Raw genomic sequence first — 17,504 nt, forward strand, 5'->3', positions numbered from 1 at the left:
CATTCTATCTATACAGCATATTTTAATCGATTGTGTTTATTTTCCCTTTATTCGCAGTATATATTTTACCACTTTTACTCATCTGACTTTGCCTTATACACTCAGTCAGATTTTATCAGACAATGACCATGTGTCTGCAGTTCTTAAGTGTTTATGAACTATTAATATATACACATGTATCTAAATTAGACAGTTTGCGTTTAAACTTATACTGCTTTTAATTTATATATATATATAAAGTATATTGTATGTAGAAATGTGAAGAAGATTTTGATTTAAACCTATTGAATATACAGTATACACTGTGAGCTCGACTGAATGAATAAGGAATGTAGCGATATATGGTATGAAGAAGAAAAGGAAGAAGAAATAGACAGGAAATTAAAAATAAAGATAAGAAGTGAAAAGGCGACCAAAATAAGATAACATTGCGGTCTTTCACAATCTCAGTCTTCTTCATACCATATATCACTACATCATTCAGTCAAGCTCACAGTGTATACTGTATATTCAATAAGTTTAAATCAAAATCTTCTTCACATTTCTACATACAATATACTTTATATATATATATATATATATATATATACACACATTATGGCTGTAGGGTACGTTTTTCTAATGCAGTGTCCCTGATCCATAAGCTATTATTTTCCTTTTCGTACAGTCACATTCCACCCCCATGATTAATTAACTTCGTAATACAATTATTCTTTACTATATATATATATATATATATATAACAGATTGACTAGGTAACCTTTTTAAAGGCTACCAGAATCTCTATCTTTTTTAGTATTTTAATTTTCTTCCCAGTATAATCACAGTTGTTTTTGCATCGAAAAATCAAATTCAATCAATCATTGGGGGATAGCCCATAGCAATATCAGTAGACAGTGCCCCATGTCATACTGCTGGTGTGTTTTGACAGATTGGTTTGAGGACATGAGCATTGAAAAGCTGGACTGGTCAGCCCACATTGGTGGCCTCAGTCCTGTAGAGAACCCTTGGGATGAGTTGGATCAATGGGGATGTGTGTATGAGGGAGACTGCCAAAAATAAAGCTGAACTGGTTGCCACATTGAAGGCTGAATGGTGGAAAAGGCCATGAAGACTAAAAGTTCTTATAAAGGCTAAAGGTTTCAGCACACATTACTTTTTCTGTAAATAAATGTATTAATGGTATGGCAGTGTGTGCATGCACACATGCACAGTACATATCCACCTAACTGGTATTAAGATAAAGATTATCTCTGCATATCACTAGTATTAAGATCAGGGCTGTGCAGCCGGAAGAAAAGTTTGCGGCTCCATCTCCGGCTCCTTTAATTTATCAAACGTTTGGCTCCAGCTCCTTCAATTTATCAAATTCTTGATTTGGGTTTGAACTGTTGAAGTAAGCAATGATCATGCCCAACTGACAAATGGAAACACTGTTGGAATGATCTTTATATTATAAACACATAGTTAATTTGACCTTTAATTTAATGAACAAAAGGAACAAAAATGAATGAATTATGAATTGAAAACAACTTATTGCATTATAGGAAAAAACATTGGCTTATATTTGCCCTACAAAAACATGCAAATTAACTTTTATTCCCTTAAAAACTGAATTTTCAAATTTTTAATTATGTATAGCAGTTTGTTCTTAAGAACAAGATTGTCTCAAGCAAGTCCTCTTTCATTGATGCTTTCAAATCTGATTTAATGATTTTTAGAGCTGAAAATAAATGTTGTACACTGGCATGAGCAGGGGGCAATGCAAACACCAGTTGTGCAACATCTCGTATGATTTTAGGATATTTTAATATTGCATCTTTTACTGACATCTTTGATTGTCAATCAAATTTTTCAACTTCAGTGAGGAACACATACTTCTAACTTGAATTTAGTCAACGTACTAATAGGAATAACATGTAGTAGTAGTAGTGGCATGTGATGCAAGAAAGCAAGTGTATGAGCTTATACAGAATCAGCCAAAAAAAAAAAAAAATCACACCATTCCCTCCAAATGCCTGTCCAGTTTCTCCTTAAATTTATTCAACCTATCAACTTCCACAATGACAGATGGAAGTTTGTTCCAGCAATTAACCACCCGCTGGCTAAAGGCAAATTTCCGCATCTCTATTCTACATCTGTCCTTTCTTAATTTGAATTTATGCCCTCTTAGGTTCGTAATCTGAATAAGTGGAAGGATCCCATCAGAATTCAGCGTGCTCAACCCATTCAAGGCCTTATACACCTCAATCAGATCACCGTGCAGGTGCCTAGTCTCCAGCCACTGCAATTTGCAGAACTTTAGCCTCTCTTGGTAAGAGGATCCCTTCATTCCCCTCACCAATCTTGTTGCCCTTCTCTGTACACGCTCAAGCAAATCTACATCCTTCATAAAATGAGGCCTCCAGACCTGTACGCAGTACTCAAGACATGGCCTGACCATTGCCTTATACAGAGGGACAATCACCTCCTTTTCCCTGCTAGCAAAATTCCTATATATCATTGACAAAACCCCAAGACCTGCCCTGGCAGCCTGTCTGCATTGCTCAGAAAACTTCATATCTGACTGCACAATTACTCCCAGGTCTTTTTCATTTTCTACCACCTTAAGTGTAGTACCACACAGTTGGTATGTTTCTCTGGGGGTTACTTCTACCCATATGCAGTACTTTGCATTTGTCAAGGTTAAACTTCAGTTGCCACTTCTTAGCCCATCTGCCCAAATTATCTAGATCCTGTTGCAGTAGCACACTGCCATTACTGTCATTAACAACCCTGCCAACCTTTATATCATCTGCAAATTTCAACACTAAGCCTGATATAACTTCATCAATATCATTGATGAAGGTATATCAGGAATCAGTATATCAGTGGACCCAACACCGAGCCCTGTGGGACTCCACAAAGAGCAGCACCCATTGATTACCACCCTCTGTCTTCTCTTAATCTCCTTTTATCCATTGTAGCAACTTACCCTTAATACCATTCTGCTCCAATTTGTACAATAGTCTTCCATGTGCAACAGTGTCAAAAGCTTTCCTGTAATCCAAATATATGATATCAAAATTATTTTTTGCATCCAGTTCCTTTGTAACCACATTATAATATCCTATCAAATTTGTCAGACAAGACTTTCCCTTAACAAACCCATGCTGTGTCTGAATGATTGCTGCAGTCTTGTCTAGATGATCCTGCAATGCATCTTTAACCAGTGACTCCATTATTTTACCCGGAACAGAAGTTAAACTAACTGGTCTGTAATTACTCGTGTCACCCTTCGATCCCCCTTTATGAATTGGGGATATATTTGCACATCTCCAGTCCGTGGGAACCTCCTCTGAGTCCAAGGATGCTCTCGTAATTATGGCTAAGGGTTTGCTTAGTTGCTTTGCCGCCTCCTTTAATATAACTGGATAGATCCCATCCACCCCAGGTGATTTTCTTATGTTTAACTTCAACAATTTCTCCTCCACTTTGCTCTCAGTTATTACAAAATCATTAAGGTAATCAAAACAATTTGATAACCTTCTGCCATTTTCAAACCTTAATAATTCCTCATGTGGTACACCTTTTTTTTAATTCCAGTCGACAGCCAGCTATGCTGTTTGTCAATAATCTTTTCAAAGTCAAACTCATCTTTAGAATTAGTATTAGATGATGAAGATGATGAATTTCTTTGTATTTCATCTCCTGGGCTAGGTATTCTTGAGGGTTTCTTATTCTGAGTGTTATATCACATAAAGCTTCCTTTGCTTTGCTTTGTTGTCCATCTGCTAATAAACATCTGTACTTGAGATCAACGTAAACGCTAACTAATATTACATCATTTCCCAATAAAGATTTTTCCTTAAAGTCCGTGGAGGTTATGACACTTTCAGCTATGGGACCATGTACGTTGGAGAGGCAGTAGATCAGAGGCTTCTATTCCTTTAGGAACTGACCAGTCTTCACATTGAATTTTCTTTGTAGTAGTATGTGGTTGGTAAAGCAAGTTTTTAAGTTTCTGCACCTGGGCCCACAGTACTTCTGTTATTGTTAGTTTGGGGTTGGCCATGTCAATAAGGATATGTAGACATGCGTTGTGTCTTATGTAAGGCGGCCACTAAACATTACTTCATCTCAGCCATGGTTCTCTGTGATGATGTACAAAACTCTCTGAAGAATGGCCAGAAATGAGTGTAGTGCTGTGTTTGCATACCGTGTGTGTGTTGTTTCTGACCAAGAAGCAGTGATCACCAGGAAGGCTGCGAGTTTCAGTTCCAGTAAGCGGTCCATCATCATATATGTGCTATCCCACCTTTGAATAGCTCTATAAAAATTGTTACTTTTCCAGCATGCCGTTTAATTATTGCTTCTATTTTTGGCTTTCTAGCAGCTAGTGCAACCTGTCTCACCTTACTTACAAGAGCAGTTGCATGTTTATTTCCTAAGCCATCATGAATTGCTTGCTGTAATATATCAATGCCACAATGCATGTGCTGGACTCTCGAGAGGCTTGAAATTTTTTATCCATGATGTCACTTAAATCCAGTCCTGCTTCTACATCATCATCATCAGGTTCTAATTTTGGAGTCTCACCACTTTCATCATCTCTTTCACTCTCATCATCTGTTATTGAATCACCTCTCTCTTGGTCTTTATTTAACTTCTCAATGGTACTTGACATGTTGGAGGCATTATTAGTCACAATGTTCAGTAAATGATGTTTTCTTATTTCAAACTCTTGCAGAATGCCTTTCACTAGTTGATATTTTTTTTTTTTTTTTTTTTTTTGTAGTTGTTGGTGCATCGGCTTCTGTGGCCATAATGCACCTCCCAAGGTTTTTGCAGTACTTTGATCCAAGCCTGAGGCGGGATTCGAACCCGCGACCTTTGGGTTGCCAGGCAGGCACTTTACCCACCCAGCTAGCCCTGTCGGCCACTAGTTGATGAAGGTATTCACTTGTATGTTGGGCATATGTTGAAACATTGATTTTATTGGTCAAAGTTTTACTAATTTTTGCTCCACAAGTCAAAATCTCTCCATCAGTGTCATTCACTTGGCATGTGCAAATATATTATTTATCATCTTAAGTCACCCTGAAGTATTAAAATACATTAAACTTTCTTCTAGATCCTTTGTTCATTGTAGAGGGCTTGCACACATTTGACATTTTGAGAAAATAACATGTGCATTATTTGAAAACCACTCACTGGTTTTGACATAAAAAAATAGTAAACAAAAAGAACAGGGAAATGAACACCATGAAGCATCAAAGCATATAATATATGTGCCAACCTCATGATTATGACTGACCAAGTTAGTTGGAGCAACAGAGCCAGTTTTTTTTTTTTACTGGCTCTAGCTCCATAGAAACCTCTGGCTCCAGGCTCCGATTCCGGCTCCACATCCCTGATTAAGATAAAGATTATCTCTGCACAAAGTAGTTTGGATAATCATGAATATAGGATATAGTTCCTTCTGGATAACATTAAGAAACATTAACTGACAGAATATTAAGTAGTGATTAGCTGTATAAAGTAAAAAAAAAGTAAAGTGCAGCCATTATCAACCCACTGCAGGATGGAAGCCTCCTCAACAATTCATGCTGAGGGAAATGGACCATAATCTGCCACGCTGGTCCAGTGCGGGTTGGCAGATCGACTGTATTCAGCAGTCAGGGGCTTGAACCCCGGTCTACTCAAAGAGCGTGTGCTACTGCACTCCCGCTCCTGACCACTTGGCTATGGAGGCCTATAATTAAGTTATATCAAATACTTATCCTAAATGTATGTCTTAAAAGTGTATTATGTGTATTTTTAATTAGTAAATTTTTTTATCTTTCAGATATTGGTGGCTGAAGATTACTGTCCTTTCTGAAAATGGACTATGGTTAGAGTTGGAAAAATTTTCTAAATCTAAGAAATCTCCTGTTGGTTATGAGGTAGTATTTGAATATATTATTTCTATTATTTCATTAACATTTAGGTAGACTTTTTTGTGAGATGTTATTTTCCGGAAAATAACATGAGATGTTATTTTCCAGCAATGGCATATTCCTGTTACACTCTTGATACAGTCAAATGGGGAAAGTGCAATTTCTGTACCACCTCCTAGATAGAGTAACCCGTGCGTCGGGCACCTGCTATCATTGGATTAAAATTTAAGGGCTTTAAAGCATAGTACTAAGTCTCTACATCCAGGAAGGTTGCCAATGTATTTTCCACGATAAAATTCGATGAGGCCGCCAAAAGAGATGAGGACTGCACAGAAGAATTCAATATGAATTCTTTTGTGCACATGCAACTAATGCATCCCTCCTCTTCACAACTTAGGGAACACACTATCAGTGTAGACAGTACCAAGAGTATGTTGAGTGGTGGTTATCTTTGGTAAAGAGCATAAATAAAGAGAATACAAGAATCAGTACTTTAATAATGGCTATTATTGGAGTAACAGTCCTATAAAATTCAGTGTAGGATTAGCATAGCATTTATCAATATAAATTAGGTATACCCAATTTTAAGTATTAACAACACAAATTATTTGACATATATCATATTGCTTTTATTAATATCAACTCCTCCACCGAGGGGAGGGAAAAATGCCTCTGTTCTTAAAGGTATTGCAGAGATAGAAACTTATAAACCTAAAAGTAATTCAGATATTCTGTTTATTTGCAATTTTAAGTTATGTTAAATTAACTATATAATGTCAGTGTAGATACACCATAGTTAACCCATAAATTTGAACTACATATGTAGTGTAAAAGGCATCGTTTTAATTGTATCTCATATTGTGGAGTGCCTTCACAACGAGATAGCTGGTATTGCACTACTTCAAATAAATAACGATTCTCTAGTAGAAAAGACTACTGTTATTAGTCTTCTCTACTTTATAGTTAATAAAGTAGAGAAGACTACGATATTATATGGTTAATTACCTAAACCCATAAGGAATTATGCCTTGTGCATTTTGTCTTCTAATACATTATTACCAATACCCTTTGGCATCAGGGCACCTCCGTAGCTAGGTGGGCAGGAGCAGCAGTGCATAGTGCACGCTTCTTGATTAGACCGCGGATCGAGCCCGTGACCACCAAATACGGAGGATGTGGAAAGGTCAGTAAATGACCACCACATATGGCCGGAGCAATATGGCCTTAGTTGCTAATGTTCCTAAAAACCAAAAAACAACAACAGCAACTTCTTCAAATTGCAACAACAGCAACTTCTTCTTTAAATTTTGAAAATTTTGTAATAACTGAAATCATACTGTGGAAATAACATTGCAACTGTGATGGCATGTTGCATTACCAGGGTACCTGCCCGCCCACTGATGATGAAGCCCACTAGCTTCGAAAACGATCGTCTGGGTGGTGGTATCCTCTGAAAATAAATATCAGTAGACTTCTCTACTAGAGAAGCGTTATTTATTTGAAATAGTGCAATACCAGTTATCTCATTGTGAAGGTATCCACAATATGAGATACAATTAAAACGATGCCTTTTACACTACATACGTAGTTCAAATTTATGGGTTAACTGTGGTGTATCTACACTGATATTATATAGTCAATTACCTAAACCAATTAGGAATTATGCCTTGTGCATTTCGTCTTCTAATATGTTATGTTAAATCATAATGCAAATAGAATAATTAAGTTCAGGGCAAAAGCTAAAAAGTCATTGCACATGTTGAGCATAGCCTCTTTCTCTACATAGCAAAATGTTTGCTACTTAGTACATTGATCTCATATTGTGGAGGCACTTGGTCAAAAATTGCCTTGGTATTGCAGTGTTCTAAAAAAAAATCACAGCTCCAGTGGAGAGTGGACAGAAATCATGGGATACCTACCTAGTAACAGGTTGGACCACCTTTCACCTGGATAAGGGCAGTCACACAGCAAGAGCCATTGAGTCCACTAGTTGATGAAAGCATTCCACAAGTATTTCCATCCATGCTTGCTGCATCGCTGTCCATAATTCTGTCGCATTCCTGGGTGGAGGAGCCAAGGCTCGACTGGACCTTTCCACAGCATCCCAAAGATGCTCCACTCGGTTCATGTCCGGTGAACGGGAAGGCCATTCCATGATGATAAAATCTGTGGAATGCTCTTTGAACCATGTTCTAGTCACCACGGCTCTGTGGGAGGCACATTGTCCTGCTGGAAGAGTCCATTTCCCTGTGGGTGCACGATGACCATGAAGGAATGCAATTGGTCTGCAGTGATGGGCATATAACCTGGACCATTCAGAGATGCATCTAGACGTACCAGAGGTCCCAACATGTGCCAGTTGAATACGCCCCAGACCATTACCGACCATCCACCTGCCTGAACAGTTCCTTGTTGACATGACGGGTGCATAGCTTTATGGGGTTTCCGCCAGATGCACACCTTCCTGTCCACTTGAAATAACTGGAAACAGGACTCATCGAACCAGGAGACCCATCTCCAATCATCCAAGGTCCAGTGTCGATGTTCTTTTGTCCAGCTGAGGTGTAGAGTCCTATGTCGTGGTGTTAGCAGTGGGACTCTGGTGAGTCAGCGGCTCTCATTACCTATTGTGGTTAATGATCGCCTGTTGGTCTTGTAGAGATGTTTCTGACATCTCCCTCATTGAAAATAGCAGTAATTTGTAATTTGTGCCACTGTTGCTCTCTGGTTGGCTGAAATAATGCGAGAAAGATGTCAATGGCCACTTCATCCACTACCTTTCTCTGCTCATAGCGCTGTCCACTATGAGATGTTATTTTCTGGAAATGGCGTATTCCTGATACACTCTTGATACTGTCAAATGGGGATAGCGCAATTTCTGTACCACCTCCTCGATAGAGTAACCCATGCATCAGGCACCCGCTATCATCCCTCTTTCATGTTGGTTAAATCACAATGTTTATCCATACTGACATTGAATTACTGTGCATGTGAATGCAGTAATGCATTGCACCTCTGTATGCCTGCCAAGCCATGGGTTCATCCACTAGCGAGAGGGGTGACAGCATCACATTGCCCATGAACCAGGTATCCCATGAATTCTGTGCTCTCAGTGTATATTACTTTTTATTAAAAGCGTATGTCACTGTCAAGACCTGGGTTGCAATTCCTTGTTGGGATCTCATTAGTGGGCAGGTCGTCATTGTGAAGACTTGAACAACCCAGTGACAAGATATATCTTCAGTAGATGTGATGCAGGATGGTGCAGTAAGTAGATAAATTTGATACCATTTGTTAATTTAAGACAATTTTAAAAAATTCAGTATGCTAAAACAGAAGGAGGTTATACCTAACACATACAATGACTTTTTATAGATTTTATAGCTTGAGGCTTTTACCCGGAACTTTATTATGTCCATTTTATTTACTGCACCTTCTTGCATCTCACATATTGTGGGTATATCTTGTTGCTGAATTGTTCTGGTCTTTGCAATACTTACCTCCCCACCAAAAAAAAAGAAATCAGGGTTGGGATAGTGGCATACACTTTAAATATACTCCTCCGCTGGAAAAGCTGTATATTCAACACAGTTCTTTTTGGATTAGTCCAATGCAAAGGCAAATTGGGTGATGTTTCTCCACAATATGTGATTGATGCAAGTATCAAATCTGTTTTCTCAAAGCTATCTACAGAATGGGCTGCACCCAATATGTACAACACAAATAAAATAATTAATGTATTGCATGATATACATGCAATCCATTATTATAAGTTGCTTTATTTTTCACATATTTTTCCATTATTATAAGTTGCTTTATTTTTCACATACAGACTGGATTATTTTTAATTAGAAACAGTACTTACAAGTTAAAATACTGAAAAATTATACAGTAAAATTATTTAGAATAAAATTTTATGGCAAAGTGGAATTTTATACCCAAAAATGATAGTTCAAAGTTGTGAATTCTAGTATCTTAAGATGTACACCTTGGGATTATACCATTTAGCAGTTGCTTGATTTCAAACAATTGTAATTTGTTGCCTAGTTAGAATTTTTAATTAAGCTTAAAAATTCCATTTAATTACACTCGTATCTAAGAATTTGTGTAGATTAAATAATGTTTTTGATCGTTTGAGGGGCGCCTCCGTAGCCAGGTGGGAAGGAGCAGCAGTGTGTAGCACACGCTTCTTGATTAGACCAGGGTTCGAGCCCGTCACCACCAAATACGGAGGATGCGGAAAGGTCAGGGAATGACCACCGCATATCCCCGAGCAATATGGCCTTAGTTGCTAATGCTCCTAAAAACCAAATAACAAACAAACAAACGATTGTTTGAGGTGGTGATGATACTTTTAGTGAGGGTTGAAAGTACACAGGAATTCAACTGACAGTAATATTCTAGAGTATGCACTTCTGATTCAGGCCCCAGATATGAATTATCGTAAGTAGACTGTTTTGGTTGAGCAGGAGGAAATCTTAGGGAACTAAATTGCTAGTGAAACTAGGAATATATTTTGCAATAAAGATTGATGGAATAGAACTCTAATGGATCTACCTGGTGCAACAATCAACCATGTAAGTAACCAGTTGTTAAATCTTAAAGGAACTAATTCAGTTTGGATACTAATTTGTGATCTGAGAGCTTAATTGAAAAGTACAAAGTCATGCTGAAAAAATATTATGAGTTAGGGCAAAATGCAACTGTCTGCCATTGTGCTGCAGCCACAATAGGGGAAATAAATTTTCTGACATGTTTTGTCAGGTATTGTGTGTAGTGGCTCATGCGTAGGCTTATGGACATATACTTATTTATTCATGGTTCTGCCTAATTTTCAAATATTTTTTTTAAATTGTGTAGTATCAACGGTAAAGGCAAACCTACTATACATTCAAAAATCTGTCACCCCCCCGCCAGGACAGCTGTTGTTTTGAAGCTTACTGGCTTGTCATCAACTTGCAGCTTGTCTCTGCACATATAGATCAGTAAAATGTTAACTGAAATTTTAATTCTGATGTAAGGTTTTGTATTTATGGAAAAGAAATCCAAGGGTGATATTTGGGGCTTGAATCTGAAACAGACTAAAGAATTAAAGGCAGATCAGGATGAGAAAATTTGTGGGTTATGACACAGGTAGATATTAAGTTTATTCACAGTGTAAGCAGGCGGCCAGGAAGTCTCAAAGTGTATCATTAATGATCAATACGACCTGTGCCATAAGGTAGAAGGACTTTACTATTCCTCTATATAAAATTGTGGTGAGATTTCTTTTGGTATAATGTAGGCTGTACCTAAAAAGGAAACTTGTGAGAGGGTTTGAAGAAAAGTAACTAAATTTTTGAGTTCTAAGGGTTATCCTATGAACTACATGGAGAATGAAAAAGACCTGGGGGTAATTATGCAGTCAGAATGAAGTTTTTTAAGCAGTGCACAGGCTGCCAGAGCAGGTCATAGGGTCTTGTCAATTATTATTGACAGGAATTTTGCTAGCAGGGATAAGGAGGTTATTTTCCCTCTGTATAAGGCAATAGTCAGGACACACCTTGAGTACTGCATACAGGTCTGGAGGCCTCATTTTAGGAAAAATATAGAGTTGCTAGAACAGTACAGAGAAGGGCAACGAGATTAGTGAGAGGAACTAAGGGACATTCATACCAAGAAATGCTTCAGTTCTGCAGATTGCAGCTTCTGGAGACTAGGCTAAAGCATTGTAATCTGATTGAGGAGTATAAGGCCTTGAATGGCTCAATGCTATTGGGATTCTTCCGCTTCCAGCTTGAAAGACAGGGTGGATGCCCTTGAAGGATCTAAATTGAGGGGCCCCATCAAGCTCTTAGCTGCCCACATCAACGACAGAGCTTGCACTAGATCATCACGCAACACAGCGGCAACCTCCAAGATAGAATGTACTGGTCCCACAGGAACTAGTAGTTGTCGGTGACTCTATTGTCAGGGAAACAGGGAACATATTGTGTGAAAAGGATAGGTGGAACAGGACAATTTGGGAGGACCAGGGTATGTCTGCCAGGGGCAAAGGTTGATGACATTGTAGAGCAGATATCATGTTTTAAGGGCACAAAAGGTGATATTGTTGTACATGTTGGCACTAATGATATTAAGAGTAGGAGACTGGTGGAATTACTTAACAAGTACAGGTCGCTGTTGAAAAAAAGCTGGGAATTAGGGTTGAATTTGAAAGTATCTGCAATTCTGCCCAGACACGATAGGAGAGAGAGAGTATATGATGAAAGCCTTGTCGATAAATTTGGTCGGAAACTGCTAGCTTTGGGGGGGGTAACACGGACTGATAGATTAACAGTAGCCACTGGCAGAGGTGAAAGTGATTCTTGCACTACTTCTATTGGAATGAGCAGCAGCCTGGAAAACAAGATGCAGGGGATTTCAGAGACTGCTGGGAGTCATTGCGGTACAAGTGAACACATGAGTTGTGTTAGGGTAGCTAAGAATAGGAACAGGTGCATGTACACCAATGCTAGGAGTTTGGTAAATAAATTTGATGAATTTGAGGTATTGCTCAAAACATCAAAGGCAGATATTGTTGGGATATCAGAGACATGGTGTCACACAGATATAAGGAATGCAGAACTGGAATTTGCAGAGTACAGTGTGTACAGGAAGGATAGACAGGATAGGAAGGGAGGAGGGGTTATGCTATTAGTTAAGACACACATAAAATCCAAGCAAGTGAAGCCAGTCAACATCGCTGGACAGTGCAGTGTCGAGTCAGTTTGGTTTGACCTAAGCATTGGGGAGATCAAAATTGAGAGTAGGAGTGTGTTATAGGCCTAATGACTCTGATGAGTATAATAAGAAACTGTACAGGGAAATAGAGTGGGCCAGTAAATCACAGAGTCCTATAAAGGGGGATTTTAATTTCCCAGATTTTGACTGGAATTTGTGGGTTGGTCACTCACACACCAGCAAGGCTTTTGTGGATTTATTCGATGATTGTTTTCTACATCAGCATGTTTGGGAGACAATTATAGGGAGTAAAATTCTTGATCTGATTATCAATAGTGATTCTTCATGCATTAAGAATCTTCAGATAAAGCAACCACTAGGTGGAAGTGATCACAGTGTGCTGAAGTGGGATTTACTCAAAGAGGTAACTACCATCAGAGTAAAGGGAAGGGTTTTTGCTTTCGTAAAGGTGACTATGGTGGTCTGAGACAGTATTTAAATTCTATACAGTGGGACCAACTGATGATGGTACCAACAGCAAATTCAAAATGGGAAGCATTCAAAGAATTTATCTTGGAAGCTACTAGGCTTTACATGCCAACTAAGAAATATTGTTCAAAGTTTAGGCTTAAATGGATGTCAGAAGAACTAATGAGACATATGGCAGAGAAGAAAAATGCATGGGATACATATAAATTAAAGGGTGATATGGAAGCTAGGGCTTGCATAAAACCGAGAAATTTCAAAACCGAGTTTAACCGAAGTTTACTCTTAAAACCGGTTTTAAAACCGATTTTCTCAGACTTAAGAAAAATAATTAAAAGCTTATAACAGAGGTATTTATTTTATCTTGTGAAAAAAAAAAACAGCTTGGGGAAATTACTTTATTATTTATTGCTCAGGTTTTTCTGAAAATGATCATTTAAAAAACACAGTATATTAAGCATTTTTCCTGATAGACTTGACCTTATTTTTGTGTTAAAGAGACCAGTGATCGAAAACACTCTCTCAGATTGGACACTTGTTGGTTTAATGGTCAGCAGTGCTCTATAAACTTTCTCCAGCTTTTCACTTCTACTGCTAGTTGCCTCCAAAATTTTAAATTCTTTGCTGATTTCCAATTCACTCGGATATTTTGAAGGCTCTTCAGTTAATCTCTTTATTACACTATCATACTCTCGCATGAGTGTATCTCCAACATTGGAACTAGACGAGTCTTTGTTTTCTTCAAAAGAACAGTTCGTTTATTTTCAGTTTCTTCATTCAACGCTAAGGCTCCTTCAGAATGTTTTGCAAATAATCTTTGATAAATCTCTTCAGCGTGCTTTTTCCAAACCTACTTACTTGGAAAATCAAAAGTTCTGGAACCTGAATCTTCTTTCCTAAACTTTTTGGGTTTGTGTAGATAGCTCAGCAAAGCCACAGTTGGGCAATTTTGTCTTGCATTGTAATGCTGCAAAAGGCTTTGGTGAAACTTTAAAGCAAATGGGTTTTCTGCTGTATCAAGCTTAGCAAGCAGAAATTCTATTGAAGACTCTGCTTTAAGTAAGTCTGTATCTTCTGAGGTTATAGCCTTCAGAATCATTTCAACTGGTCGCAAAGTTTCACGTAGCAATTCAAGTGTTTTCCAGTCATCATCAGACACAGCTTCAGTTGACAGTACTGCACATTTGGAATACATACAGAGCATTTGGAATGCAATTTTTCAATTTCAAAAATCTCTCAATCATATAGATTGTGCTATCCCATCTAGTCTTGCAATTTAATATAAGTTTATATTCTTTCCCATTAAATTTTGCTTTAAAAAATTTTGTAATATGTCATTTTTGGTAGGCGATTTTCGAAAAAGCTTGCAAATTTTTCTGACTTTGTTAATAGTTTGTGCAATATTGACCATTGGATTGAAGAAATAATTGAGCTCATCAGTAAAGTCGGTTTGATAAAGCATGCCTTGCTGTCTTTCTTCAACTTCTTCATCATCACTACTTTCTTCATTGTCTTTGGGAGACTCAGAGACTGTGGCACCATAATTAATTGCTTTTTCATAAAGTACATCTATAACTGACAGATGTATACAATGGGCTATACATTGTTGATGATTAGGCGTAATTTGCTTGCCAAACTTAATCATCACTGCTGCTCCATCGGTGGTGCAGGCAACAATATTCTCATCGAAATTCAAACCAAATTCCCTCAAGTATCCATTCACAATTTGCTCAGTTCTTCTGCCATCAAGTGAACCATTAATCTCAATAAGACCTAACGACCAATGATTGTCTTTTGAATGCACATTTATATTCATGTACCTTTTATTTTGTATAAACGTATATTCGTCTAGAGTCAATGAATACCGTGCACCCAAAAGCAATGAATTTTTGAAATGCTGAATGAGTTCTTCTTTCTTAGTTTTATAATAATTAAGAACCATATTTTTAATTCCATTCATTGAGGCTGGTGGTAATTTATCGTATTTATTTCTCTGAAGGTGAAGGCTTGATTGTATAAACTCACTCTTGGCAATTGAATTAAAAGAAAATCCATCTAAAGCAGCTAATTTTGAAATCTCTTCTTCCATAGATTTTTTAACGATAAAGTTTTCTAATGTTCTTACCATTTTTACGAGAGGTTCACTGTTATCTAGTTTAATGTCAATCTGATGCAATTTCTTTAAATGCAACATCAAAGATGATGTAGATCCTCCAGGCGACTTCATTATCTTCTGACATTTCGAATATTGTGCTTCATCTTTGAATATTGTGCTTCATTTTTTGAGCAAAATAATTCCATACATTTGATTTCATCTTAGACATATTAAGAGTAATAAATATTAATTAGTAGGAATTTATATCACCGACAATTTTAAATAAAAATATTGAAGATAACAAAGGCACAATACTATGCGTCACACCCGCAAGCACTGATTGAAGAGTCTAAACGAGGCAAGTTTCAAAATTTTCACGAAAGAAATTTTTTATTTATTTACCTGCAATTTTTTTTCTTTCCCAATTAAATCTATTGCATTTTCAAAATTACATAAAAGCTAAATTTGGTGAAGCTGCTTTTTGGAGAACATTTGATCGCAAATTTAATAGGAATAAAGAAGAAAAAACTTTCTAAGATTGAAATTTGATGCAATATTCAGCGAATCTGTTTCTAGTGGGTAACCATCAATAAGGCGCGTTCCATAACTTGCCTGGCGAACAAGATAGATGGAACGGAGAAATGTTGAGCATTTTCTTTTATGCTATCGCTCGGACTCACTCAGTCGTACCCTCATCGTACAACAACCAAACCATGACCAACAGCAATAAAACAAATTCAAGCTGAGAACTGATAACGACTAGGTGTCATGACTGCCGCATCGTGGAACCCACAAGGAAACCGACTCTACTAAGAATAAAGGACACGGCTTACAACCATTTCAATGACCACAACCCTGGACTTGTCAAAGGAACACACCGACCTGGACCGTGCAGTTCGCTTCCACCAAGTCATATTGGCGAACAAAATCAAGCACCTGACTCGATTACTTTAAACCCAAACCCAGGCGGGAAGAGGGGAGACACCCTTTCCCCCCTCTCTCCGCCGACCCTCCTTTTCCTTCTGGTGAGGCATGGACATGCCTCACTGACCCTATGGGGACATCTACTCTGTCGCCCCCATACTTCTACCTTTACCTCCCCAGCCTTCTGCCTCCTCTCCCCTACTCTACCTATATACGACGCGAACGCCCTACATCCTAAAATAATAAAATCCAAAATAATTTTCGCCCAGTCTCGGCCTATCACACGCATTGCTCTGCTCCTGCCGTTTGAATGAATGGACGCTATGTGCTGTATGCAAACATTCAAAGTAATTACAACTGCATGGATATAGATATATACACTGATATATGTATATCTTCAAATTTTTTTTTTTTTAGGTTCTAGCCGCTGAAATCTCAGGAAATTAAGCGGCAGGACCTGCCAGAGTAACTTAAGTCAAGTGAGTTCCTGGTCTGCCCCCACGGGGCGAAAGTGGGGCAACGTTGGGCCTCAGCAGGGATCCAGCTGCTAAATGACCAGATGAACACCGGTACACGACACCACACAAATACAATTCCCACACACTTTTAAATCTCTGGCTTTTCCAGTCAACTGGTTCACCCACAATGTAAACTACGCGGAGATGGGGGGGAAACTCCTGGTGCCGTTTAACCCTAAACACACTTTCACTTTCAGTCGTAAATGAGTACACCTGCATCGTGCCATGATACAGGTGGGAAGATAAAAGATACACCTCCTAGATTTGGGCCACTTGCCCATGAGATTCGTACCTAAACATAAAATAAAATAAAAAACATGTTTAAAACATAAAGCAGTTGAACGATCCAGACAAACAAACAAACAAAAGAAAATGGGAGTAACAAAAAACTATATTCGAGAGCTAACTAAAAAAATATTCGAATCCGGTTTTAGAAGCTCGGTTTCGGTTTTAACAACTCAATATGAAAACCGGATTTAACCGGTTTATAAAACTGGTTTGCAAGCCCTAATGGAAGCCTATGATATGATAAGCTGGTCCGTAAACAAGTCACAAAGGAGGTTAGGCAGGCAAAGGCAGATTATGAGAAATCTTTGGCAAAGGATACAAAGAAAAACAAAGAGTTATTTACCTACATAAGCAATAGAATGAAACGGATGAATCAGATTGGTCCGCTGGATCTCAGTGGTTCAACTGTTGATGATCCTGCTCAGGTGGCTAACAAACTAAATCAGTATTTTGCAACTACATTCACCCATGAGGAGTTATTCAGGGAGGGGAATGCTAGAGGTGAGTTAAACTCTGTCAGTGAGCTAAATGATTTTGTATTTACTGAGGCGGATGCCTCGGTAGTCGGGTGGG

General features: G+C 38.1%; 1 protein-coding gene across 3 annotated transcripts in view; it reads left to right on the forward strand.

The window, feature by feature from the left end:
- Vps16A (vacuolar protein sorting 16) overlaps nt 1-17,504 on the forward strand; it is a 489,369-nt gene that overhangs the window by 449,299 nt on the left and 22,566 nt on the right. For all 3 annotated transcript variants that reach the window (XM_090381825.1, XM_090381827.1, XM_090381826.1), the window contains one exon: nt 5,828-5,924. In XM_090381825.1, coding sequence (XP_090237951.1) covers nt 5,828-5,924 — 97 coding nt within the window. The remainder of the gene's footprint in view (nt 1-5,827; nt 5,925-17,504) is intronic.

The sequence above is a fragment of the Mastigoproctus giganteus genome, chromosome 9 (assembly GCF_048544385.1).
Source record: "Mastigoproctus giganteus isolate SK-2022 chromosome 9, ASM4854438v1, whole genome shotgun sequence".
In the NCBI taxonomy this organism is placed as follows: Eukaryota; Metazoa; Arthropoda; class Arachnida; order Uropygi; family Thelyphonidae; genus Mastigoproctus; species Mastigoproctus giganteus.